This window comes from Epinephelus fuscoguttatus, linkage group LG7 (assembly GCF_011397635.1).
Source record: "Epinephelus fuscoguttatus linkage group LG7, E.fuscoguttatus.final_Chr_v1".
Taxonomy (NCBI): domain Eukaryota; kingdom Metazoa; phylum Chordata; class Actinopteri; order Perciformes; family Serranidae; genus Epinephelus; species Epinephelus fuscoguttatus.
The window spans coordinates 14,278,799-14,302,765 of NC_064758.1; the positions used below are offsets into that span (position 1 = coordinate 14,278,799).

At 41.1% G+C, this 23,967-nt stretch overlaps 1 protein-coding gene across 1 annotated transcript; it reads left to right on the forward strand.

Moving 5' to 3' along the window:
- On the forward strand, positions 1-23,804 carry clcnk (chloride channel K). The gene is made up of 20 exons (XM_049581059.1): positions 1-97; positions 200-358; positions 1,093-1,224; positions 1,341-1,469; positions 2,538-2,677; positions 2,800-2,877; positions 4,603-4,678; positions 5,258-5,383; positions 7,402-7,486; positions 7,810-7,911; positions 8,408-8,492; positions 11,769-11,927; positions 13,333-13,402; positions 13,578-13,688; positions 14,587-14,803; positions 16,666-16,799; positions 17,224-17,294; positions 17,704-17,784; positions 19,646-19,732; positions 19,970-23,804. Exons 2-20 carry the CDS (start codon positions 205-207, stop codon positions 20,006-20,008), a joined length of 2,076 nt encoding a protein of 691 aa, XP_049437016.1. The 5' UTR covers positions 1-97; positions 200-204; the 3' UTR covers positions 20,009-23,804.
- Positions 23,805-23,967: the final 163 nt, after the last annotated feature.

Here is a 23,967-nt window from a genome sequence, read left to right on the forward strand (position 1 = left end):
GTGCTAATACCTTAACAGAGGTCAGTGGTGGTACCAGCACACCTACATGTACACATATAACTGAATGGACATATAACACCTGCAGTGCAACCAGAAAGTAAGTCTATCTAACTTCTATTTGTGTTTTGCAGTAGCTATAAGAACAGGAGTGCACTTATGTTTTTTCTGTCGCCATTGAGCCTGTATGTTGTTTCCTCAGACAAAATGAAGAACCTGGATGATGCACCTTCTGAGAGGGAAATCATTAGAGAGAACAACAACTGGGAGCGAGAAAATCAATCAGAGACAGCCCATAATAAGACTCCTCTCCTTGGTGATCCATGGAAACCATGCCGACGGTCCGGCGCAACTGTCAAAGGTCAGACTGGGGAGGAAAATCATTAGAGTGTGATCAATACTGACCCGATCAATACATCAGAGAGTGGCTATTTTTAAGCCAATCTGCGTTTGATTTCATGCATGAACTTCGTTTGGCCTTAATGAGAAAGGTCAAGATTATTGTTGAGTTCAAGGACAACACAGTGTGTGTCCCTTTGTGGCTGATTTGTGTGTCTTTGTAGTCATGGTGTGTCCCTTCGTGGCTGTTTTGTGTCTCTTTGTAGTCATTGTGTGCCCCTTTGTGGTTGTTTTGTGTCTGTAGTCATTGTGTGTCCCTTTGTGGTTGTTTGTGTCTCTTTGTTGTCATTTTGTGTCCCTTTGTGGTTGTTTTGTGTCTCTTTGTTGTCATTTTGTGTCCCTCTGTTGTTGTTTTTGCCCATTTTTGTTGATATTTTGTTTACCTTTGCAGTTCTTTTGCATCTCTTTGTGGTCTTTTCGAGTCTCTTCCTGGTGGGTTTGTGTTAATTTGAGTGGCATTTTGCATGTGAAGGCCAGGGAGCCTCCTGAAACTTCGGGCCCTTGGGCCTGTGCTTGTTAGACCCATTCAGTATTTCATCCAAGCTTGTGTGGCCGTGGTGCTAGGTACTTTCTTGCATTTCCAGACCTAAGTTCTGCATATGTGCAATTAAAAATGTTATTACATTTGAATGCATGTTTTCTGGCCTCACGAGACACAAACTGTAGAGAGACTAACTGAGATGTTTGTGCTCTCAGTGTGGCTGCTGAAGCTGAGGTGTTGTTTGGAAACAGTGTGTGGGATGGAGTGGTATGGCTATGCTGCTCTCGGCATTTTGACTGCCATCCTCAGCTTCCTGATGGACCTCTGTGTGGCAAAACTGCTGGGAGGTACACACACACACAGACACACACACACACACACACACACACACACGCACAGGGCACAATCTGAATGAGCAAAGGTCATCACAGATCATTAATGTTCTCTTTCTCTCCACTTGTAGCTCACCAGTGGCTTTATATGAAGTTGGAGGGAAATAGTCTGCTGCAGTTCTTCTGCTGGACTCTTTACCCAGCATGCCTCTGTGCTGTTGCATCATCGTTCTCCCACAACATCTGTCCCTTCTCCACAGGTCTGTCCAGCAACAGTTATACAGTTATAGTTAGCAACAAGCTAGCTGCTAAAGAGCAAGATATCTGGCCTGGTATTTTCCTTGTAGCTTTTTGATTTAAAATCAAAACGTACATAGAAAAGAAGGAATGGTCGGTGAAATATAAGTGAAAATTCATTCATTTCATGGTATTTGTTTTAGTGAAAGATTTATTAAGCTAAAGGCTAGAACCTGAACAAAGAAAATCAGATAGAGTAAAGCTCATCACACATTACAAGGAAACTATAAAAGAAGGAAAGGTCATGACGTCAGTGACAGCGTTTGAATTTTGCATTACAGCCACAGTTTAACAAGGAAAATGAGCACATTTAGGCCCCTACATAAAAAAAAAAACATCAGTCGACATCACGTAATGTGTTCTTTTTTTTTTTTTGTGGAAGGATTTTTTTAAGTCAAAGGTGAAACAACAAAGATAAGATGGGTTATAGTGTTATTTCACACACCTGTCCCAATGACTTCAATAGAAGTGGCATCAAAGTCTGGCTCCAAAGCAAAATTCAAACGCTGTCACTCACGTCATATCCTCACCTTCTTTTATAGTTTCCTTGGCACACTACAGGATACAGTATTTCCATTTTCGGTGCTGCACATGTATTCTTGAAAAAGATTAAATATAGAACAGAGACGTATGTCTATATTTCTCACTCCTTTCTTTCCTACATGAAGTAAATGGCATTAAGGAAAAGTCAAGTGTGATATTATCCATCAAATTCAGAGAGCGGTAAATGGAGACGTAGAGCATGAAAAGTCAAGTGTGATTTTATCTGTCTCAGAGAAAATCTGTAAAGCATGATATATAAATGAGACAGCCATATATGCAGTTTTTTCTCATGTTGATGTATGCTGGTGTTGGATGCAGTGCAGGAGAGGGCTTGGTGGTCACAAACTAAATTATGCTGTGCTGATCGTCTGTATTTAATTATTCTGAAATCACTCCTGTGGATTCTCTTAGAACAGCTTTTTCAAAAACTTCTTGATTGCTTCTTGAGTCTTTTTAAAATACTGTCCCGTTACTTCATTTCTGCTCAGGCTCGGGGATACCAGAGGTGAGGACTATGCTGGCCGGTATTGAAATGCCTCATTACTTGTCTCTCACTAATATGTTTACCAAGTTCCTGGGCCTTATCTGCACACTGGCAGCTGGCAGCACTGTTTTCTTGGGCAAAGTGGTGAGAGATGTCTCAGTATACCTGTTTGTCATGCAAAATATGCAGCTATTCTTTAAAATGGCACATTATGCAATTTTGTTACATTGTAAAAACAGTACTATGTATTTGTCTCTTACCATCAGGGTCCATTTGTGCATCTCTCCACCATGGTTGGAGCCTACCTAAGCAAACTCTGCACTCTTACACAAGCCAATAAGAAGGTAAAGCCACAGTAATACCACTTTTCCCACATTTCTAATTGTGTCTAATTGTAATCAGCCTCTTTTAACTAATTTTAATGGGTTTTTCTGGCCTGTAAACTCCCCTCTCTTCAACTTTGTTTACAGCAGGAGCAAACAGCTATTTTCAGCAGTCAGAGTCCAGATAAATCCACCGTACACAACTCGCCGAGCACAACACAGACAAAGTTAGCAATTAGCTTGTGTACATATTGGAGCATTTAGCACAAGGGTTCCCAAAGCTTTGATGACAGAGTGCCAATGTAGGAAGCCAGCGTATGATCGAGGGCTGCACAGGAATGGTGCACAAAAACAACATAAAACAAAATGTCTTTTCCATCTCACTTCCACATTAAACTTCCAAGCTGTCCACCAAAATTGGTATTTGGCACTGATGACAGAATAAAGGCCTACAAGTAGGCCTTATTCCTGATGCACTTTAAGGTGTCACTAGTTGCCGTGCAAGTGGTAGCTTATTACAAGTTGTAATTCCCAACCTGACAGATGCTTAGGGGCAGCACAGTTTGACACAGTAGCCTGGTGTTTTAAATGTAAGCTATAAAGTTAAAGTATAAAAAGTTCATGGACCAAAAAATTGTTTCTCTGGGACGCCATTGTCCCGCAGACCCAGTGTTGCCAGATATATGATAATTATCGTATTTATACAATAGTTTTAGAGACCATACGATATATGATAAATACTTTTTAAAAAGGTAAAATATACAGTAGTTTTGGCATTTCCATGCACCCACAGTGCGTCGTTTTGATTTACGTGAACAACCACACATCACCAGAAACTAATGCCTGCTCATACCCGATCAGCTCATACCTGGCTGGCGTATCCCCCCTTCTCACTACCAGTCACATCAGTAGCGCTCAGCTCCTGTTTGTTTGCGCAGCTACACTGGCATTGACCAACAAACTTTAGGTAGCCACTGGAAAAAATAAGTGAACATGAGTTCAGACTCAGAAGAAAATAGTACTAAGAGAAAAGAGTCCAGTAGCACAGACACAGGCACCGGTAAGAAAACAAGAAACCCCGCCGGGCACAGCAGCTTTATCGCCTTGCCTATGAGGCTATTGCAGTTCCATGCACATAGAATAGCTTTGTTTTTAAATGCAATGTCCTAGCATGTGTTGTTTTAGTACATACGATAGTTTGGGTCAAAATACGATAATTTTAAAGCGACAGTACGATATTCTTCATTTCCCATCTGGCAACACTGCACAGGCCACACTTAGAGCATAAAGAGCCTAATGTTTCCTTTGGCAGTTGGTGGAGACCAAAACAGAGCTAAAAGAGAGACCATTGGACTGACATGTGACATGTTGCGGTATAACACGACTCCGAATCACCAGTGCTAATTTGGTTCAATCCCACAGTTGGGAGCGTACGAACAATGTGCAGATTATACTACTTGCTTTTAAGATTTCGCTAATGTTGCTCAGTGTTTTTTCCAAATTTGTAAATAGGCAACTGTTTGTGATACATATACCAAAATAGAATAGAATTAGTGCAGCTTCAAGGAAAAACAAAAATTAGTGCAAATATATTTTTACCTGTTTATAAAGACAAAGACATTTAGTTAGAATAGAAACAGGAAAAATCTCCAGGTGTGGAACAATCATAATGCATGTTATTGTTACTTTTCATACAATACATACGTCTGAAAAGAGACAGCACATTACTGCATACTTCTCTTTTAGGAAAAAGCTGCTGGAGAGATGCTGGTTGTAGCTGCTGCAGTCGGTGTAGCAAGCTGCTTTGGCGCACCCATCAGCGGTGAGAGAGCCAGTTAAGGTTCTGCATGAGGAATTTCTATGTTTCTGCTCGTGCTTTATCTGCTCTTCTCACACTTGTCTGGTTAATGCGTTTCCACACTTGATTTCCTTCCTGTTAGCTTCGCATAATTGGTCTCCTGTTTTATCCTCCCTCACACCTCTCCTCCTCTGACATGTTTATAAGTTCATTCACAAATCATTTTCTTTCACTTCTTCCTTCTTTGATCACCTTCAGGCCGAATATTATGGTCCTCTCAGCTCGCTGTTTATTTCATTTTGTTAATATTGTTGGGGGTTCAGCATCTCAGCTCCAAACTCCATTTGTAAGATAAACTGACTGCGTAAGACAAATTAAAAATGTCGTTATCATTATTAACAGAAAATATTCGACTGTCGATTAACACTTGGAATAAATGCATATTTTTACATTTCCTTTCCATATGATTATTGCCACACATTCAGGCACAAGGATCATTTTTCACTTTTGTGTGAAGAGTTATGCTCATTTAGCTGAGAATACTTACTGCCTTTTTTAAAGAGTCGTCTAAAGTGACTTCTTAACCTTCCTCTGCTCCTGTAGGTGTGTTGTTCACAGTGGAAGTTATGTGTTCTCACTTCGCCCTGAGGCATTACTGCCCGTGTTTCTTCTCAGCCGCCTGCGGAGCACTGACCTTCCGCCTATTCTCAGTGTGGAGCGGAGATTCAGGTAATGAAGGCCCTGATTGCCCCCTCATGGTCAACAAGGAGAAGGTTCATGAAAGAGTCACTGAAAACTTGACCTGAAGAAAATGCACCATAAACCCAATAACATCAGCTAAGACTCCAGTTTTTGGAAGTGTGAATTCAAGCTATCTACACTATATGGCCAGAAGCATATCACTGCTGTCCATATACTTTTGTTTACTTTTCATCTGAGGCTTTTTAATGGTGTGAGCATGGACTCTTTGTTCCAATAAAGGGGAATCTTAAAGGAATACTTCACCTGCAAAAATGACTATTTGTATGCCAGTTATTCATATTGTGTTACTTTGAATTTGCGAAGAAAACTTTTTTCTTGCATGCCTCCACAGAAAACATATTGAGTTATTAGAGACCATGTTCCACAACAAGAAATCTATATTAAAACATCCATTTACAAACTCTCAAACAACTCATGCAGTATAATCCATAGCTCATTTATCCAGTCATACACTCAGTACTTCCCAAACAATATTTTTTACTAAAACCTTACTCACTGAAGTGAATGTGAAACTTATCGATAGTCTCTTCAAAGCTAGACTCCAATACTAAGGTTTATTAGCAAAGATGCATGTGTAATCGGGGTTATACTGCATGAGTTGTGTGAGAGTTTGTGAATCAAACTGGTCTCACTCCAAAGTCATTGAAATCCAGGGCAGTGACCTCCAGTGTCAGACACAGACGAGAAAAAGCTGTCCTGTAACGCTGGCATGATAAGCGACCGGTTGATGTTAAAGTTGAATGGCGCCCAGTGGCATAAGGGGGACACACATCGGGACAAGAACGAAAGTTAAGGCAGCGAAAGTACGGCAGGCGGGAGGAGTCCTGGATGGGTCCAACAAACACTAAAAAATTCTATACTCTACACTCTACAAATTATAAAGCCAAACCCTTTCTTTTTCTTTCTTTTTTCCTAAATATGTGTAAGTTGTTGAGGGAAGAAAGACATCAATTCGCAAATTTTGAAAAAAGACTGAATGTAAATGGTAAATTTCCAATGAAATTGTCATAGTTTTTGAAAGAAGACAATGCATGTAACAGGGAGAACTTGACACGGCATCCCAGAATGTCAGCAACCATCACACCCAGGGTACCTTGCACATCGTATCTGGATGTGGAAATTCCATGACCAAACATCAATATTTGACGAGGTCAGAGTGAGAATGTGTTGCATAAGCAGATGTTTTGATATAGTTTTGGTGTTGTTAAACATGGACCCCAGTCAAAAATTCAATGTTCACGATTTTCTGTGGAGGCATGGAAGAAAAATAAAGTTTTCTTCATGAATTCAAGGTAACGCAGAATATAATTAATGTACATATGGTACATGGTGTGGGTGACGTATTCCTTTAATATTACACATACAATCATACTTCAGAAAGTTTGTGCTTCCAAGTTTGTGGCAGCAGTTTGTGGGTGTCTCATTCCTTTTTCAACATGACATGCACAAAGCCAGTGTTTTTTGAGTTCAGTATGGTAGGCAATCCACCGATAACAGAATCTGTTGGAAAGCCTGGACGAGTGGTAGCTGTATCTTATTAATGCCCATGATTTTGGAGGGAAATGTGCAACAGTCACATATGACTGTAATGTTCAGGTGTCCACATACTTTTGGCCATATAGTGTATGTGCTGAAATCAACCAACAACCCTAACAATTTGTAAAAGAGGTAATAATATTATTATGTCTACAGTGAGCTTGGTTCAAGCATTTTTCTTACATAACAACTGACACAATCCTTTTTTTTTTCCAAAGTAAATGTAACACTTTGGTCATGTAACGCTTGTCAGTGATGCTGACAGCTATCTAATTACTTGTCATGACAATAACTGGGAACATCAGCTTTGACAAAATTAGCAGAGACATTCAGACTGTCAGACAGAGAATTTCAATAAAATCTCAATGCAATAAAAAGAGGGAAGATTAGATTTTGAGAGGCTTTGGGAGAAAGTGGAGGGATGACTTCAATTTGTTGTATGTCCACAGAGACTCCTCAGGCGCTGTTCAAAACTAATTTCCCCACTGCTTTACCTTTCTACCCGATGGAGATTCTGCTGTTTGCTTTCCTGGGGTGAGTTTGCATGGTTACAGGTCCTCTATTTGTCAGTGTCTCACGAATAAAAAGTGACATTAGGTATCTGTAATCATATCAGACACACTGAACAGTCTTACCAGTTCCAGTTCTGCTGAGTTTTCCTCCTGTTCTAATCAGCATTCAGTTTTTTTCCTCCTCATTTCCTGTCCTCCTCTTCTTCTTCCTCCTCCTCCTCCTCCTCCTCCTCCTTGTCTTCACTTTCTCATGTCTAATGACTTCAAATAGTCTCTTGCTGCCTGCGTTAAAATAAGCTTCTTGTCTTCCACTGTGGACTTAGTTGGCCTTCTGTCTGGAAACAGGCTGCTGTGTGGCGCCCTGAGCTGCTGCTACCTCTTCTGCCATCGGTGGATCCTGCGATTCACCAAAACAAACCCGACCTTCATCAAAATGCTGACGACACAGTGAGAGCTCTTTACAATGTGAAGGCCAGATTGTGATGCAGCGATGAGTCACCTGCTGCGCAAGACAGATTCATGAGATTTTGAGATTTTGGGAGGAGTATTAATTCTAGCAGATTGATGGGCCAGTGTCACAGAAACATAATTAGTTTATTTGAGAATAACTCACATTACACAAGAACAAATCATACTCTGTTACCCCCAAATCCTTAACTATAAACAACTTTATGATGAAACTGTGCAGGGTCTTTTAAGCCATATTTAAATGGTTTACAAATCCCCAGGGATTTTATCTATACTCCAGATCTAAGCAGCGTAAAACACTGTAAACCCTTGAAAGTATAGATCTGAAAAATAGCAGGTCTAGTGCTAATGTTTATTCTGATGGGTTCACAGAGAGCAATCAACTCATTGAAACCTATTAGAATTTCAATGGTAATGGCCTAAATGAAAGCATAACACAACAATGGTGCCTGTGTATATGAATATCTCTCTGCAGGAAGGGTCTATACTCAGGCATGGTGGCCTTCCTCCTGGCATCGCTGACGTTTCCCCACTCTGCTGGACAATACATGGCTTCTAAGGTAGGAATGAACAAAATGTAAAAGCATAGTCCATAATATTTGTTACCCTGCATGGCAGACGGATCCTTGTGATCACACGAAAATCCATTTTGTCAGGCTTCAAGTAAAGCGACTGTGTCCAATCAGCTTCCTTTGAGGAGCTAATGACAGCAACAGGCGTGGGTGATGACAGGGAGAGGTGACTGTTAGTTCAAAACAACAATGGCAGCTCCTAAGTTAACTTAGATACTGCAAAAGCATCGGTTATATCAGAACTGGAGAGTATTTCTTCACTGAAAGAAGAGCAAAGAGCAGCACTGAAGGCCTTTCTTGATGGAAAAGATGTTTTTGCTCTTCTCTTCTGACATGTGTAACCATCTGACGAGACAGGTTATAATGTTTGTGTCAATGACATGGAGCCATATTGTATATATAAGAATTTTGTGTTACTCAACTCAAGGTTTTACTCCTTTACAAACATTACTGATAGAAATAAACCTTTAATCAAAAGCACATTTAGAAATTAATACAGACTATAGATTGTGCCTTTAAAGGATAAGGCTGGAGATATCCTATATTTTTCTTATTGATATCAAATCCCATGAAAAGACCAAAACTTTACTCTGTGCCATGGGCCTCAACTGTTGTTTAAAAACTGTTAAAAACACACTGCTAAACCAAACGGTGCACACGGTGACGTGTTTCTTCATTACCATGAACACAGACAGATGCTGCGTTCCATTTGAAACTGGAGGTCGGAGCTAGAAATGATGTCACACTCGAGTTGATCGCATTCCACTACAAAACCAAAATGTTACTGGTTAAAGACAGGCAAGCCATTATTAGCAAGACCAGTTGACACCGTATTTTGTGCCTACACCATCACCAACATGTCCACAGATAGAAGCTGGACAATACTGTGTGTATGACTGTTTTAATGAGACACAAATAACACAGAAGTGCTAATAAACAATATTTCACTGCAGCTTTCACTAATGTTGATGCACAGAGCAGCCATCTTGGATTTTGAGGTCAGGGGTCCGTTTCACAAAGCAGGTTTAGTGAAAACTCAGAGTCTGTTAACCCTGAAATGAGGGAAACTCTGAGTTTTCCGTTTCAAAAAGGGAGGTAACTCAAACCATAGAAAGAGGGGTAACTCTAGCCTGTTTCAGAGAGAGAGGTAACTTAAGCTCTCGGTCAGTTACCGTAGTAACAGACTCTATGAACCTAACCTGGTCGGGACCAGGTTTTTGTCAATGAACCTCGAGTTTCTCTCTGTCTCCGCCCTCTTTCAGAGCCACACACTCCATTTGATTTCCTCATTCATTCAGTCAGCAGGTGAGTTTTGGCGTAGCCTAATTCTGCCGTCTGTCATTAAAAAAATCATTAAGAAAATCAGAGTCAGTATATTAGAAGTCCATTAGGCACAGTAGGTGGTGACTTTTTTCACTAACATGACATGTCCTTCTGATAACGATCCCGTGGATGAAGGAGCAGCATTACTGCGCAGAAAATTAAATGTTCGTCGGGAGATGGTTATCAGACCGCGCATAGATGTTTTAGCATTTCCACACAATTATCTTTTTGAGCTGTACCATTTCACGTCACAGTCCATCATCTACATACACAACCTAATCCGTCCTTACATTTGCAACATTACCAATCATAGTCATGCTCTCACATCCCAGCAGATATTGTGTGTTGCGCTCATAGACTGTATAAAAATGCGCTGCGTTTCTTTGCAAATGGAAGTTTTTTGTACAATGTCGGAGATGCTGAGCACTTGAGTAAGGCAACTGTATGCAGGGCGGTCAGAAAAGTGTGCTCGTTTTACAGGCATCTGCCTTCTTTCTGTTGGCTGAGTAGAAGTCTGTGTTAGTTTAAATAGGCTTAATTATTTAACAGAACATGATATGTGTGTGTGAAAACAGCATTATGTTGGGGATAAAAACAACTGCACAGTCAAACAGCCACTCAATATTTACTTTACAATGTAAAACATGATCAAAATGAGGTACCCCCATGAGATTATGCCGAGGTCTTACCTGTTTGAACAATGTTTTTATATTTCATCCTAAACTGCTGCCAAGTGCGCTTCTCCCCGCGGGATTGCACCTAAATGAAATAAATTAATAGGCTACCATTCAAGCAGTTTTCCCCAGTAATATTATTGTGATTGCAAAGGACGACATTTAAACTTATGCATTCTCCCACACCGTCTCCCTCTCTTTTGCAGCTGCAGCGGTGTTGCACTTCTTTTTGAAAACATGTGCAAACTCGCCGTATGAGCGCATTAAGATTTCTAATTCTAGTGGGGTGAAAAACGCAGCGCTCCTCTTCCCCGTTGCCATGGTGACTCGTCGAATCGGGGCTCCATTGATGCTGGCTTTTTATAGTTGTGGTGCACGCGCTTAACTCCAGGTGAAACTACTCCGAGTTGATTAAACTGATTCAAATCAGCTGTTCTGGAACCGGAAACTCAGAGTTTCCTATCTCAGAGTAGATCAACTCAGAGTTCAGGATTAGACTCAGAGTTTGTTGAACTTGTTTTGTGAAACGGACCCCAGGACGATGAGGTTCCTCTTACTTTCCGAGTCAGAAATCCAACTGCAGGGGGCGTTCCAGGTACAATTTTGGACAGGGAGGTTGGAAATTCTGACTTTCTTGTACAAATGGAACACACCAAGATACATTTCAAGTCAAGTCAAAATTTCATACACCCTCCTGTGGCCATAAACACTCACTACGACAACATGTATAGCTATGTCAGCCTAGATTGTCTCCATTTTTCGAGAAAACAAAACATATGTCACCATTTTTTTGTTTGTTTTGGCACAGGGAGATTATATTCCCTTTCTTAGCCCTGTGAACAATATTTTTCCCAACTGATCTGTTAAGGAGCACCAAACTGCTTCAGCTGCTGAAAAACTGGGGATGCAGGTTTTGATTCAGAGGTTAGGAGCAAGGCTATAAATCCACAGTGACTGGCTTTCTGAGGAAATTATTTTTTTTAGGTTTTTAGCCATGCTATCAGAGTGCAAAAAACAAAACTGTATTTATGTGACCCATTTTTAAGACTTACATCTTCAACAGGAACAAATGGGATAAAGGCTGAGTGCCACAGACAGGGTAGGGTAGTCAGAAAGCATTGAGAGACAGACAAATAAATTGCCTTGTCTTTTGATGAGAGTGGTAATAAAATAATGCCAGCGTTGTCCTTTAATGTTCACCCTTTGTTTCAATCTGATTTCTCCAGTGTTCACACATTAATCTGAATGGCAGTAATCTCTTTCACAGCACACCATGAAGCAGCTCCTAACCTCCTTACTGGATAGCAGGCAGTGGACCTCTCAATCCCACAATGCCTCTGTTCAGCTGGGGCCCGAGCCTCTATTGGAGTGGAGCTCATCAGGGAGTCCAGTCTTCCTTCCTTTGGCTGTCTTTCTGCTCATGAAGGTACAGGCTATGGATAAAGCCAACTAAGGAGTCTTTCATCTCTGTCTACCTGCACTGATAAGCAACAGGCACCAAGCTCAGTCATCCACTTCCCTTTGGCTCACAGTGACCCATAACTGACATAGAGTAATTGACATTTTCACAGTAGAGTGAGTGAGCTAAAGACTCTTTAGCTTTCGGGCTCAAATGTCTTCTGATATCTGATGCTCACTTATAACAATACTGCAGATGGCAGCTAGAAATCTCAGCAGCTGGCCAGGCAATGGCACAGTCACTGGTATTAATCAAAAACCCCTTCAGCCATATATGTTTTATTCTTATTTGTGCTCCATGCGGAAGGAAGCTTGCCTGATATCAGACAGAACTGACAACTCGTTACACTTGATTTTCATCTTCAGTCTGACAGTGCCTCCAATCTAACTGATTTCTGTTGGGCAGGCTCACTGGAGACATATCCTACATCATTTTAAGTCCACCCTAATGAGTAGCAGTAGGGGGCAGCTGTGGCTCAGAAGAAGTGTGTCATCCACTAATCGGAAGTCAAGTCAGTCCCTGGCTCCTCCAGTCCGCATGTCAAAGTATCCTTGGGCAAGATACTCCATCTTCCATCGGTGTGTGAGTGCGTGTGAATGGTTACTGAGTAGCAGGTGGCGCCTTGTATGGTAGCCTCGGCCACCAGTATGTGAATGTGCGAGTGAATGTGTGTGTAGATGTGTGTGAACACTAGAAAGGCGTTATACAAGTGCAGTGCAGTGCAATGCCAACATACTTGTTTTGCCAGGGTTTTCTACAATGTTTTTACTCCTCATTGGTTCTGGCGCACCTTGTAAACAGCTTGACAACAACTGGACAATGGCATGAGTCCCACCTGTGGTGCTGATTGGAATAGGGCTCCCCTTGGCACCCCCCACCCTCCCTGGCAAAATAATTGTGGGCCAACATTAATGTATATTGAGTTGTCACCTCGAGATATCTGTATCCACCTGGCCACCCCTGTGAAAAATTTCTTAGGGCACCACTGCTTGCTGCACCCATTGAATGAATTGATTTTTAACTGAGAAATCGCTGTTTCATGTCACCTAGGTGGAGTGGGCCGATTCAGAGGTCTAGACCAAGGCAAGAAGGGAGCCTTGCTTACTGTTGCAGAAGAATGTAGCATTGTATGTGGACATTTCTGCATTGAGAACAGTTTCTTAAACCTCAGTGGAATCCACTTACTAAGACAGTTTACCCATAACCACACGCAGATGTGAAATGTAAATGGGCCTGATTCAGTTAATTTGATTGGAGAGCACTGCAAACATTTCCCTGCACACAGATTGACAGTGACTCATCTGCTGTGCTAGCAGATTTGTTCAGATGGTGAGGAGAGATTTGACAGTCTGTCTCTGTTGTCGGTTCTCAGATGTGGATGTTGGTCCTTGCCTGCACTCTGCCTCTGCCAGCTGGATACGTCATGCCAGTGTTTGTCTATGGTAAGGGAAAGCAAAGCACTTGGACGAGTTTGATTTGCAAATTACCTAAACGGCACAAGTTTGAGGAATTTGTCTCATTGCAGCCTCTCACCAGAATGTTTAAGCTCTGCTGTAAATTGAACTACAAAGATGGAGAAACTCTTTTTATGTGTTAATTCTAATTTCTGTTCTCCAGGGGCAGCTTTGGGCCGTTTGCTCGGAGAAGGAGTAGCTTATGTGTCTTCCACTGGACTGACTTCAGGCCAGCAATGGACTTCTATAAATCCTGGGGGTTACGCACTTGCTGGTAGAAAACCTGCAATGGCTCTTTGATGTTGATATAGTGATGATATAACCTGTATATCTGCAGTGTTAATATCCCTCTATCATCTAACTTATCCTATTCTGAATGTTGTACCATCCAGTGCAAGTTTTTGTACACCCCTCTGATTTTAACATCAAATCTGCCAACAGTTAATATGACATTCATTCATTCATCTTCTAACCGCTTCATCCTCTTGAGGGTCGCGGGGGGGCTAGAGCCTATCCCAGCTACATCGGGCGAGAGGCAGGGTACACCCTGGACAGGTCGCCAGACTATCGCAGGGCTGACACATAGAGACAAACAACCATTCACGCTCACATTCACACCTACGGACAATTTAGAGTCTCCAATTAACCTAGTCCCCAAATCTCCACTGTGGGAGGAAGCCGGAGTGCCCGGAGAGAACCCACGCTGACACGGGGAGAACATGCAAACTCCGCACAGAAGGGCTCCCACGCCCGGGATCGAACCGGCAACCCTCTTGCTGTGAGGCGAGAGTGCTAACCACCACACCACCGTGCCGCCCCAGTTAATATGATAACATCTGATAATTTTGATGTAAACTCGCACTAGTAAATGAGTGGTTAGTGTTTCATATTAAGATATAAAACAATATGTTAGATAAAATTTGGACGTAAACTTGGGCCACATCGTTGCATTAGATTTAACTTGGGTTCAGAGCTTCACACTGACAACCAGAGTAATGCTGATCAACTCTATGATAACTATGTTCATGTCAAAGGTGCCTGGCTTATACTATATTTGTATGACATGTTTGATAAAGTCTGATAAAGAGATACTGATCAAAATATTAGTTAGAATACTAACTGCAGTTTGCAACATCATTAAGTAGTACCTTAACATTGTTTCTGCTTTGTAGGTGCAGCAGCCTTCGCCGGGGCTGTAACACACACCCTGTCCCCAGCTCTCCTGGCATTAGAGTTAACAGGCCAGTTCAGCCACGCTCTACCCATCCTACTCGCCACTCTGCTGGCCAATGCCGTGGCTCGCTCTGGGCACCGCCCATCTTTCTATGATGCACTCACAATCAGCAAGAAGCTCCCACACCTGCCCTCTCTGATGAAGGCATGCCCCCGGTAAGTAACAACAAAGTGTCTGTCTGATTAAGGAAATTAAGTTTGGGGATGATCGTCTCTTTGGTCAGCGGTTAAAATGAATAAATAAATATTTCAGAGTGAAATATTTCAGCACATGTTGAGTGGATGCCACTAAATTTGTCAGATAAAGACTCAGATGATCCCTTGACTTTAATTTAATGCCAATAATCTACCATAACTTCCACTTGTCCAAGAATTCAGTTTACAACACAACTCAAAAGCGATGACTAAATTCCTATTACCATCAGCTGTACCTTGAGATTACTGCCAACTGTATGCATTTCATTAACATGCTAAATGTTACACACCAGCACAAACCATTTTACAATGCTGACTATGCATGTTAAAATGCTAACTGCAGCATTTAATTGAAAGCACAGCTGAGTCTAATTACAGATGAGCCACTCTGAGAGCAGGTGCATAGAGGATGAACCATTCACATTTAGGTAATATGTCCTTTCTCCAACAATTCCCAGGCTTAATTGGACAGTGTTTACTCTACACTCCTCTTATTCCCTTGACTGGGTCACACATACCCATAATTGACATTCAAACTGACATTTTCACAATACAATAAGCAAGCTAAAGACTGTTTAACCTTCAAGCCTGAAATGTCTAGGGATATCTGATGCTCAGTCACAGCACAACACTGCAGATGGAGGGATGGATTTTCAACTGCTAGAAATCTCAGCAGCCATCCAAGTAATGGCTGAGTCACTGGTATCGATCAAGAGTCCCATCAACCACCCACATATCTATTATTCTTAATTTGTGCTCTGACGGAGGAGAACCTTACTCACAAGGGCAAAAAATAGGACTTTTATTTGGACAGTTCTCCATTTAGAACAGTTTCTTTTACCTGCCAAAGTAAAGCATCTCTAATGCATTAAGCACTCTGGGAGAGATTCACTTTTTTCAGATGGCACACCTGCCAAAAGATTCACTTGCGGTGGCTGTTTTTTTCCATTAAAATGTAAATGAGCAAGTTAGAATATTTACCACACACTTCTTCTATCCAACAGTTGTATTTATTGGTGTGGTCTTTGTGCTGAAGGCCACAACAAAAACACTCCCTGCTATCTTTCAACATAACCACCCCAGATAATAATCTGCTGTGTCACTGATGAGACATAAAAGGGAGGTCATTTTTCCTCACCAGGCATTCTGCTGTGAATATAAAACTCCTTGAAAGCACTGATTGAAGATACAAATAAAGAGTTGGTTCATTCCTATTGCAACAGAAGGTTACATGGCTTATGTAGCAAATGTATTTAAAATGAAAGATGCTTTCCACAAACTGACGCAGGAGTCGTCTGGGAGATGTAAAATGAATGCAAATTAGATCAGCAGCTACGTCTCCAGACCGCCTTAGTGATAGCAGTTAGCAGCCCCACTGAGGTTTTTCCCTCCTCATCTGTCTCTCACACAGACTGGATTTTAGCCCCTAATAATGTGTCTAGATAAAAATCAAGCCATCATCACCCACTGCTCCTAGTTGACAACATTCACACTGAGACAGCTTCAAGTATTTTTCTGACAAACTCAGACTGCTCACGGATCATCTTCTTGTCTGCCAGACACTACTTGAAACTACTTGAAAATGTTTCGCCAGAGCGTCTTTTCAAAAGTTTGAATGCTACCCTGTAAATGTGCTGAGAGAAGAGGCACTTTAATTTGTACCTGGGCACCAACATGTCAGATCCTCTTTTATCTCCACATTCAAACCCTGTGAATCCTTACAACCTGAGAATAGTTTTGAAAAGGCATTAACCTCATTTATTATTTGATTTAACAATGAGCTGCTTTCATTGCAGGTGTGACACGATTCATCTCTTTTGCAGGCTTCCCTCCACACCAGTTGGACAGGTTTTGGGAGTGAAATCAGTGCGGCTTCAGAAAGCAGCTGGGCCAGTGGAGGTTCAGCATGCTGTCAACACCAGCACTGACGCACAAATCCCTGTGCTGGACTCACATGGTATGTAGACAAAGATGTTTGCTAGTATTTTACCCCAGTCTTTTTATTTAGGGAGTTTTATTTTGTCTAGAGGATATGGAACATTGGCACAAAGCCAGCAGGATCCTTTAGAAAACATCAGATCAGAAATATAGTTATGACACCACATAGAGTCCCTGAAAAGAGCAGAGGAAAATGATGAGAGAAATGATGAAAATTGTAACCGTTTTAAAAGCTAAAGCCGTTCAGCAGTGTGAAAATTCCTCGATGAGGGGCTGCCAAGTGTGTGAAGATAGTCAATCGGCCAGTTGAGCTGCAATCACATGGATGAATTCATATGTTTTCAACAGGGGACTCACAGCCCTCTAGAGAGCTGCACACACTCTAAACTGTAGCACCGAATGTGGCAAAGAAAATTGATTTCCTCTCTTTTCTTCTGTTGAAGAGTCGCAGATGATCCTGGGCTTTGTTCTCCGATCAGAGCTGCTGATGTTCCTGCGTTACTGTAAGACTGAGGTAAAAGGCTGCATGGAGTCAGACAGGTAGCTGCAGGGTTCAGAGGAAGGTAGAGCAGTGAACTGTCTGACACTGTTTAAAAGGCAGGTCATGTCTTCACAATCCGAATCTGGCATTGACTGAATGTAAAACAGTTGCAAAAAAAAGAGGATGGGAGCAGGATGTATGGACAGGACTGCTGCCTGGCTTGAAAGCTCATTTCATGACAGCTAAAGGTCTTATGTAGTGATGGAAAAATAGAGCTGCTTATCAAAATAGATTGTCCAACACTGGAGACAGTAAATTCTTTCAGACAAGAGACACGACTGTGAATCGTAAGCTCTCAAAAATCTGACTGCTACTGAATGACAAGCATGCATCTTACAAAAAGTGCATACAAATGTGACTATTTTCATACTGTTTTGTGCAGACTCTGGAGAAACATCTGGATGATGTCTGCAGCATTTACCCGACCTCTGTCTTGTTATCACCTCACAACACTGTTCAGGAGGTAGGAAGGCTGTGAAAACATGTCATTGGTATGACTGAATTTAAAGGAATAGTTCAACACTTTGGGAAATACTCATATACACTTTGTTTTCAGACTTAGATGAGAAGATTTTTACCCCTAAGACGTGGAGCTGGAGAGGCGATTAGCCTAGCTTAGCATAAAGACTGGATGTAGCCTGGGGGAGCTAGCCTGGCTCTCTTTAAAGTTAAAATTAACACCTTGTGTCTTATAAAACTGGATACATTTTTCTTCATCACAAAACAGTTAGCTATGTAACTCCTACTAAAACAGCAATTTTTTTGCTTTCGTGTTAATAAGTGTGATTTTTTTTTGTATCTTTTCATTCACAGAGTGTGGCCTAGATGTTTTCCTGTGTTTCCATTTATATGCTAAGCTAGGCTAACCATATTGACTACATTGTTTAGCTGTCCGGCCCACAACTTGATTGTTGAGGTTTATTCCCACTGCACAGTGGAGCATTTAGCAGCTAAGGATCCAGATGTATCCCTCAGGACTTGAATGAGACCAAAACTAGCCAAAAACGAGTAAAAACTGGTCAGGGCATAGGTTTCATTTCAACATCTGGGGGGGTCACATATAAAGCTGTGGGTCTGGGTGTCATTCTGTAGGAAATATTGAGCGTCAAAGACATTATTTCAGGTGTCAGTTGACAGTAGAGTGGTGCAGGAAGGACTACTGAACCTAGAAATAAGTTAGCATTTTAGCACTTAAAGTTCCCTCCTTTTTTAATGGGTTTTTGGTTGTATTTCTAAAATAAGGTCTGTGGTTGACAGAAGCTTAGGAGACTTTCACATTTTGTTCCACAACATAAAAAACATCAGTAAATACCACCGTCATGATTTTTGAAGCTTTTAGATGTCATAAAAAATGCAGTTGCTAAAACGAGGCTAAATTAGACTACAGAACATCATCACCCTCAACACGGCTTTATAGCCTTGTTGTTGTGGCAACGTTAAGTTGTTAAGTAATTTGTAGCCTAATATTAGCTATTGAATTTACCTTCTGAAAGTCATAAAAAGGTGTTCATTTGTGAAGATGATATTGCTAAACAAAATGTGAAAGTATCATAAACTTTTGTTTGCCATGGAGTTTATTTTCTGCAGTAATCCAAAATCTGATCACATTACATTGGCTTTCTGATGAGGGAACCAGGTCAGTGTTAATTTCCGCATCAGCCTACAACAAATTGCCATTTCAGCAGCACTTTATTCAAAATATAAAAACTAGAGACCATCTTTGGATTGGATCACACCAGCTGCAACACCAATTTGTGACTTAATAATGTGGACCAGGGGAGAAGATTGTCCTGTATTGAAAAATAAAATGGTCTGTCCCTTATTGAATCAGTATGAGGCACGATTTGTCTTGTATTTTCATGCACGGAACTGTTCGTATAGGGATGGTATCTTCCTCACCTAGCCAACATGAGCAACTAGTAGAGCTGTGGCACCTCTTACAACCAGATGTACCTACGGGATCTCATATATTACCAAGAAACAGCAAGGCCAATCCTTTTAGTGACGTTGGGTTAGGGAGGCAGGACTCGTAGAGGAGAACAAGATCTGTTTCACCGCTTGTGTACAAAATACATTGACTAGACACTGACAAACAACAGTGGTTATGTTTTAATTTTTGATCAAAATTATTGCTAGTGACAGTTCAGTAGTCGCTGGATATTGGTGGGGACATAATCTTTGTGTCTCTACCAAATTTTACACCATTGATTGGTATTAATCTTTTTATGTAGGCTAACTCTCAGAAAGAAAGTAAACAAGTACATTTTCCCAAATGGTGAGCAATTGTTTAAGAATCTGTTACTTCAAACATTGTTTCCTCACAGGCCCACAGTATCCTGAGTCTGGTTGGAGCTCAGACCTTGTTTGTCGCAGACAGGGGGAGGCTGGTCGGACTCATCACATGGCCAGAGGTAATCAATGCATATAATGTCTGTATTCCCACTCACCAAGACTCAAAAATATAATTATGCGTACAACTTGATTATCTTCCTCTGTGTGTACTTATCTCATCTGTATGCACTTTGCAAACAAGTCTGTGTCCCTGTGTGAATTTGTTAACATTATGCAGAGTGTGGGAAGCAAAATGGCTACTTACAGATTCATAGCTGTCTCTTTCCTCCCTTGCCTTTCTCTATTTTCTCCTCCAGATGAAGAGAATATTAGAAGACTTGGCCACAGAAATCTAAGCAGCAGCACTCGGGATGTAAGCTCATCCCTTGACCTTTTTTTAAGCAAACACTAATCCATCCGTGTCTGATTAATCGTAACACAAGCCTGGCTCTGATAATGATATCACTTTTTCATTACCCAAGTGTCACAATATTTGCACACAATCACAAACAAGCTAGAGGCTGTTGCCTTCTATCGTAATTAGCAGGATGTCACCCACTGGGGGGATAGCACCTTATCATGTCCATTGAGCCGCACTTTGTGACACAGCAATATTAAAAGTGTCCATAATATGGGGAATTTAAAGCAAAGCCTGTAAAACAGTTTGCACACCAATTAACACAATGTAACCCTGCTGATGTGGGTTTTTTTAGAGTTTGGGATTGACTTTTTACTTTCCATGCTGCAGCCCTTGGTTTCTTTTTATTTCAGTACACTATGAAAATCACATTGCAGACCACTGAAATGTTCTTGGGAGAAGTAAACCATCACATATCCACCACAACAATATTGCCTGATTTGACAAAGCTGCATCAACATTTTGTCATGATTGAGGCTGGGTGTCATTTAAAAAAATACAATACCAGTCTCAGTACTGTGAAAGTGATACAGAAACCAATAGAATAATTCATTTGATTACTTTGTTTTTCTACATTTGATACCATCATGTGAATGGAGGCATTGAGTTGTGAAAAGAGCCACCAGACACCACAGGCGTGTAATGTAGCCATACTTTTGAATATTTTGGCATCTCAGCACGATGAACTGTCTGCTTCATCAAATACATCGTGCTTGACTACACCTCACCACAGACTGTATGGGTTGCAGCTGCTGCTGTAGTGGTCCAATCACACATCACATTAAATGCCTGGGAGCACAATACTCATTTTTTTCTAGATCTGGGTTCAAACAAGATCAAATGCGAGTATCGTTTGAATAAAGAGGTTTCAATACTACTTGGCAGTGGGTTATTTCAGTCGATACCTCAAAGATATCAATTATCAATACCCTGCCCAGTTTTGCTAAATCCATTAGTATATATTTGATATCGGTTTCTTATGCTGTCAGCCAAACAGCACACAGAGAAGCACCATGATTGTCCTGAACCAACCAAAAGCAACTAAGCTGAACTAATCAGTGGCAACGAGTGAGTAGATCTACCTAGCTAATGTTACCTAGCTGATATAGCTCACTGCAGGTCTCATTTGTTGTAGTAGTGACCCACAACTTAATGCAATCCACTGTCTGCATGTCTGTGTATGTGACATAAACCTAACTGTTCTTAGTAATGTTAAATGTCCACAAAGACCAATGTTATGTTACCATGTCATGGAGAGAGGAACTCAGCTTGACAGATGGGCCGACCTTACCATGTCCAGCCTGCTCGGACCAGTGGCGCCGGTCGGTTTCGACTGGGAGATGAACTGAGCCGGTGGACGAGATAGTAACCGAGGCCCAAACTGTGATAGTCAGGTCAACATTTCACCAAGACAAAGATGGTTAGAAACCAAAGCCGAACTATAGGCTTCACATCACAGTGTAAAAGTGAACCACCACATCACTGCTGATTCAGAAAGAAGGACATGAAAATAAAAGGAAACTTTGCTGATATTCAGTCAGCTGTGTGGCACTACAATGTGTGCAGATGAACAGTGTTTGGCTTCCCCCCTGTGCCACCAGTGTGCGGACCTCCACCACAGGACCTCCTCTGGCAGGCAGGCAGGTAGGGAGCTCCAGGGAAAGCCAAACAATGTTCATCTGCACACACTGCGATAACACACAGCTGGTTGAATATTGCCAAAATTTCCCTGTTTCCCTTCACTGGTTACCATAGAGCAGAGAAGGACTTTTTTCAGTGTTATTATAACTTAAAAGCAAAAGCAGCATATATTTAGTTGTCTATACCTTCAATAGCTAGCTAGCTACACTTTCCTGGGTTTAATTTTGGAACAGGGGAGAAACGTATATCTCCTTTCAACCTTTCCAGGAAAACAAGTATCCTTAACAATCGTGCCCCAGGCACAACATTTAGCTCTAAATCCACAAAAGCAGCCTGAAAATGAAGGAAATGAGTGATGGAGCACAGCTGTGGAGTTGTCAGACCCTTGTCAGAGCTGGCTGATGTTGCACTGTGATTAGCCAGTCTGCATTTGAGGGACAGAACCTAGCAAAGGGTCGGTTTCCCCTTAAATGTTTGGAGTCCTTAGTTAAAACTGCTTCAGTCTTCAGTATAATGTACATTACATATTTTCTCATAGTAGCTATAAGGTAATGTGTTGACTGATTTCTCACATTAACATCAGGGATATGGCATGAGTTGCCTTGGTAACGAGGTTACTGCTCAGCTTAATCAAATCTTGATTGCAGTCCAAATTACTGTGACTGCATTTCTGGTAGGATAATTAAAATTCAGGAAAACTGTGAATACAATTATGTTTGTTGCTTGAAGGAAGATTTTAAAGGATCTTGTTTGCCTAGCATTGGCCAGCATTTCGATTGGTTATGATAACATTTTACTCAACAATGTAATTACTGAGATCTTAGACCACAGTAACATCATTACACCAGACTTGTAAAAATAAAAGCAAAGTTTTAATAAACTGTAATTAACCTTCAATGAATTATTAAAAGCCATGAATCACACTTTAAGACTGAGGGGGTTATTATCTAAGGAGATGACATGAGGAGGACATTTAAAGTGAACTAAGAAGGAAATTTATTTCTTACAGTTCTTTATGCAACAAGATTCTAATATAGTAGCATTAAATCCCACTTCTGAAGAGCAGCTCCAGTCTGTGTTTGCTGGTTACATGCTCCAGACACTCTTTCAAAGTGTTCAGACACTATATTGATTTTATTAAAAGAACCATTCTGTCTTTATAAGCAAAGCTACAGTGACTTGCATCTTGTCAGAGTGAAACCGTCCAGTTCGATACTGTTACATTTCCTTCGCACAGCAAAGCTATCATAGTTGTTGTTCTTGCTTTGGTATTGGCGCCCCCAAGGATGGGCAGGGGAACCCTGACCCCTCCTACTGGCCACTCTTCTCTAAAATAATTAAAGGTTGATATCCCTGTCTTTAAGAGGCTGTGGCATGCACATTTTTTAATCTAGCATGAAGGTCGAGAAACAGCTTAAGGCATCCATTTGTACTCACCATGTTGGCATATCTCATCAGGGAGAGGGCCAAACAATGCTCCAAACTGAAGCTAAATTTTGGCGAGGGAACAGCTGGCATGGTGACTTTCAAAGGGGTCTCTTGAATTCTCACTTCAAGTTATCTGAATGAAAATGGGATCTATGGGAAAAACAAGTCTCCCCTAAACTTCAGAAGGCTTGTTCCCAGTGAATGTTTCATTCCTTACAATTTATGTACTCTTTTAAATTAACTAAGACCAAGAAAGTAGATCACGTCACTCCTGCTCTGAGATCTCTACAATGGCTTCCTGTCTGTCAGAATCTACTTCAAACTTCTACACTGCTGGTTTACAAAGCACTATATGTTTTAGGGCCCAAATAGCAGCGTTTAATTTTTATGCTCCACATATGTGGAACAAACTCCCAGAAAACTGCAGGTCTGCACCAATTCTCACTTTAGAATCAAGGTTGAAGACTTTTATGTTTGCCGCTGCCTTTTATTAAATCAAATATTTATTCTTTTTTTACACTACACTGTAATTTTTATTATTGCAGTGTAACTTTTAATCGTGTATTATATGCCCGTTTAGTGTATTTTAACATTTTATTTCCTATTCTTTGGTTCTTTAATGAACTGCTTTTAAAATGTTTTTCTTTTGCACCTTGTCGTGATGCTTTTTTATGTAAAGCACTTTGAATTGCTTTGTTGCTGAAATGTGCTGTATAAAAAAACTTGCCTCGCCTTGCCTAAAGCTGTATATTTGTCTTTAGAAAGAATCAGACAACTATTCACAGCGGGCGGCGCGGTGGTGTGGTGGTTAGCACTCTCGGTTCGATC

Coding starts and splice junctions, on each gene's coding strand:
- clcnk (XM_049581059.1), top strand. CDS start 205: ATGAAGAACCTGGATGATGCACCTTCTGAGAGGGAAATCATTAGAGAG. Junction 359..1,092: donor GTCCGGCGCAACTGTCAAAG/GTCAGACTGGGG, acceptor TTGTGCTCTCAG/TGTGGCTGCTGAAGCTGAGG. Junction 7,487..7,809: donor CTGCTGTTTGCTTTCCTGGG/GTGAGTTTGCAT, acceptor GTCTGGAAACAG/GCTGCTGTGTGGCGCCCTGA.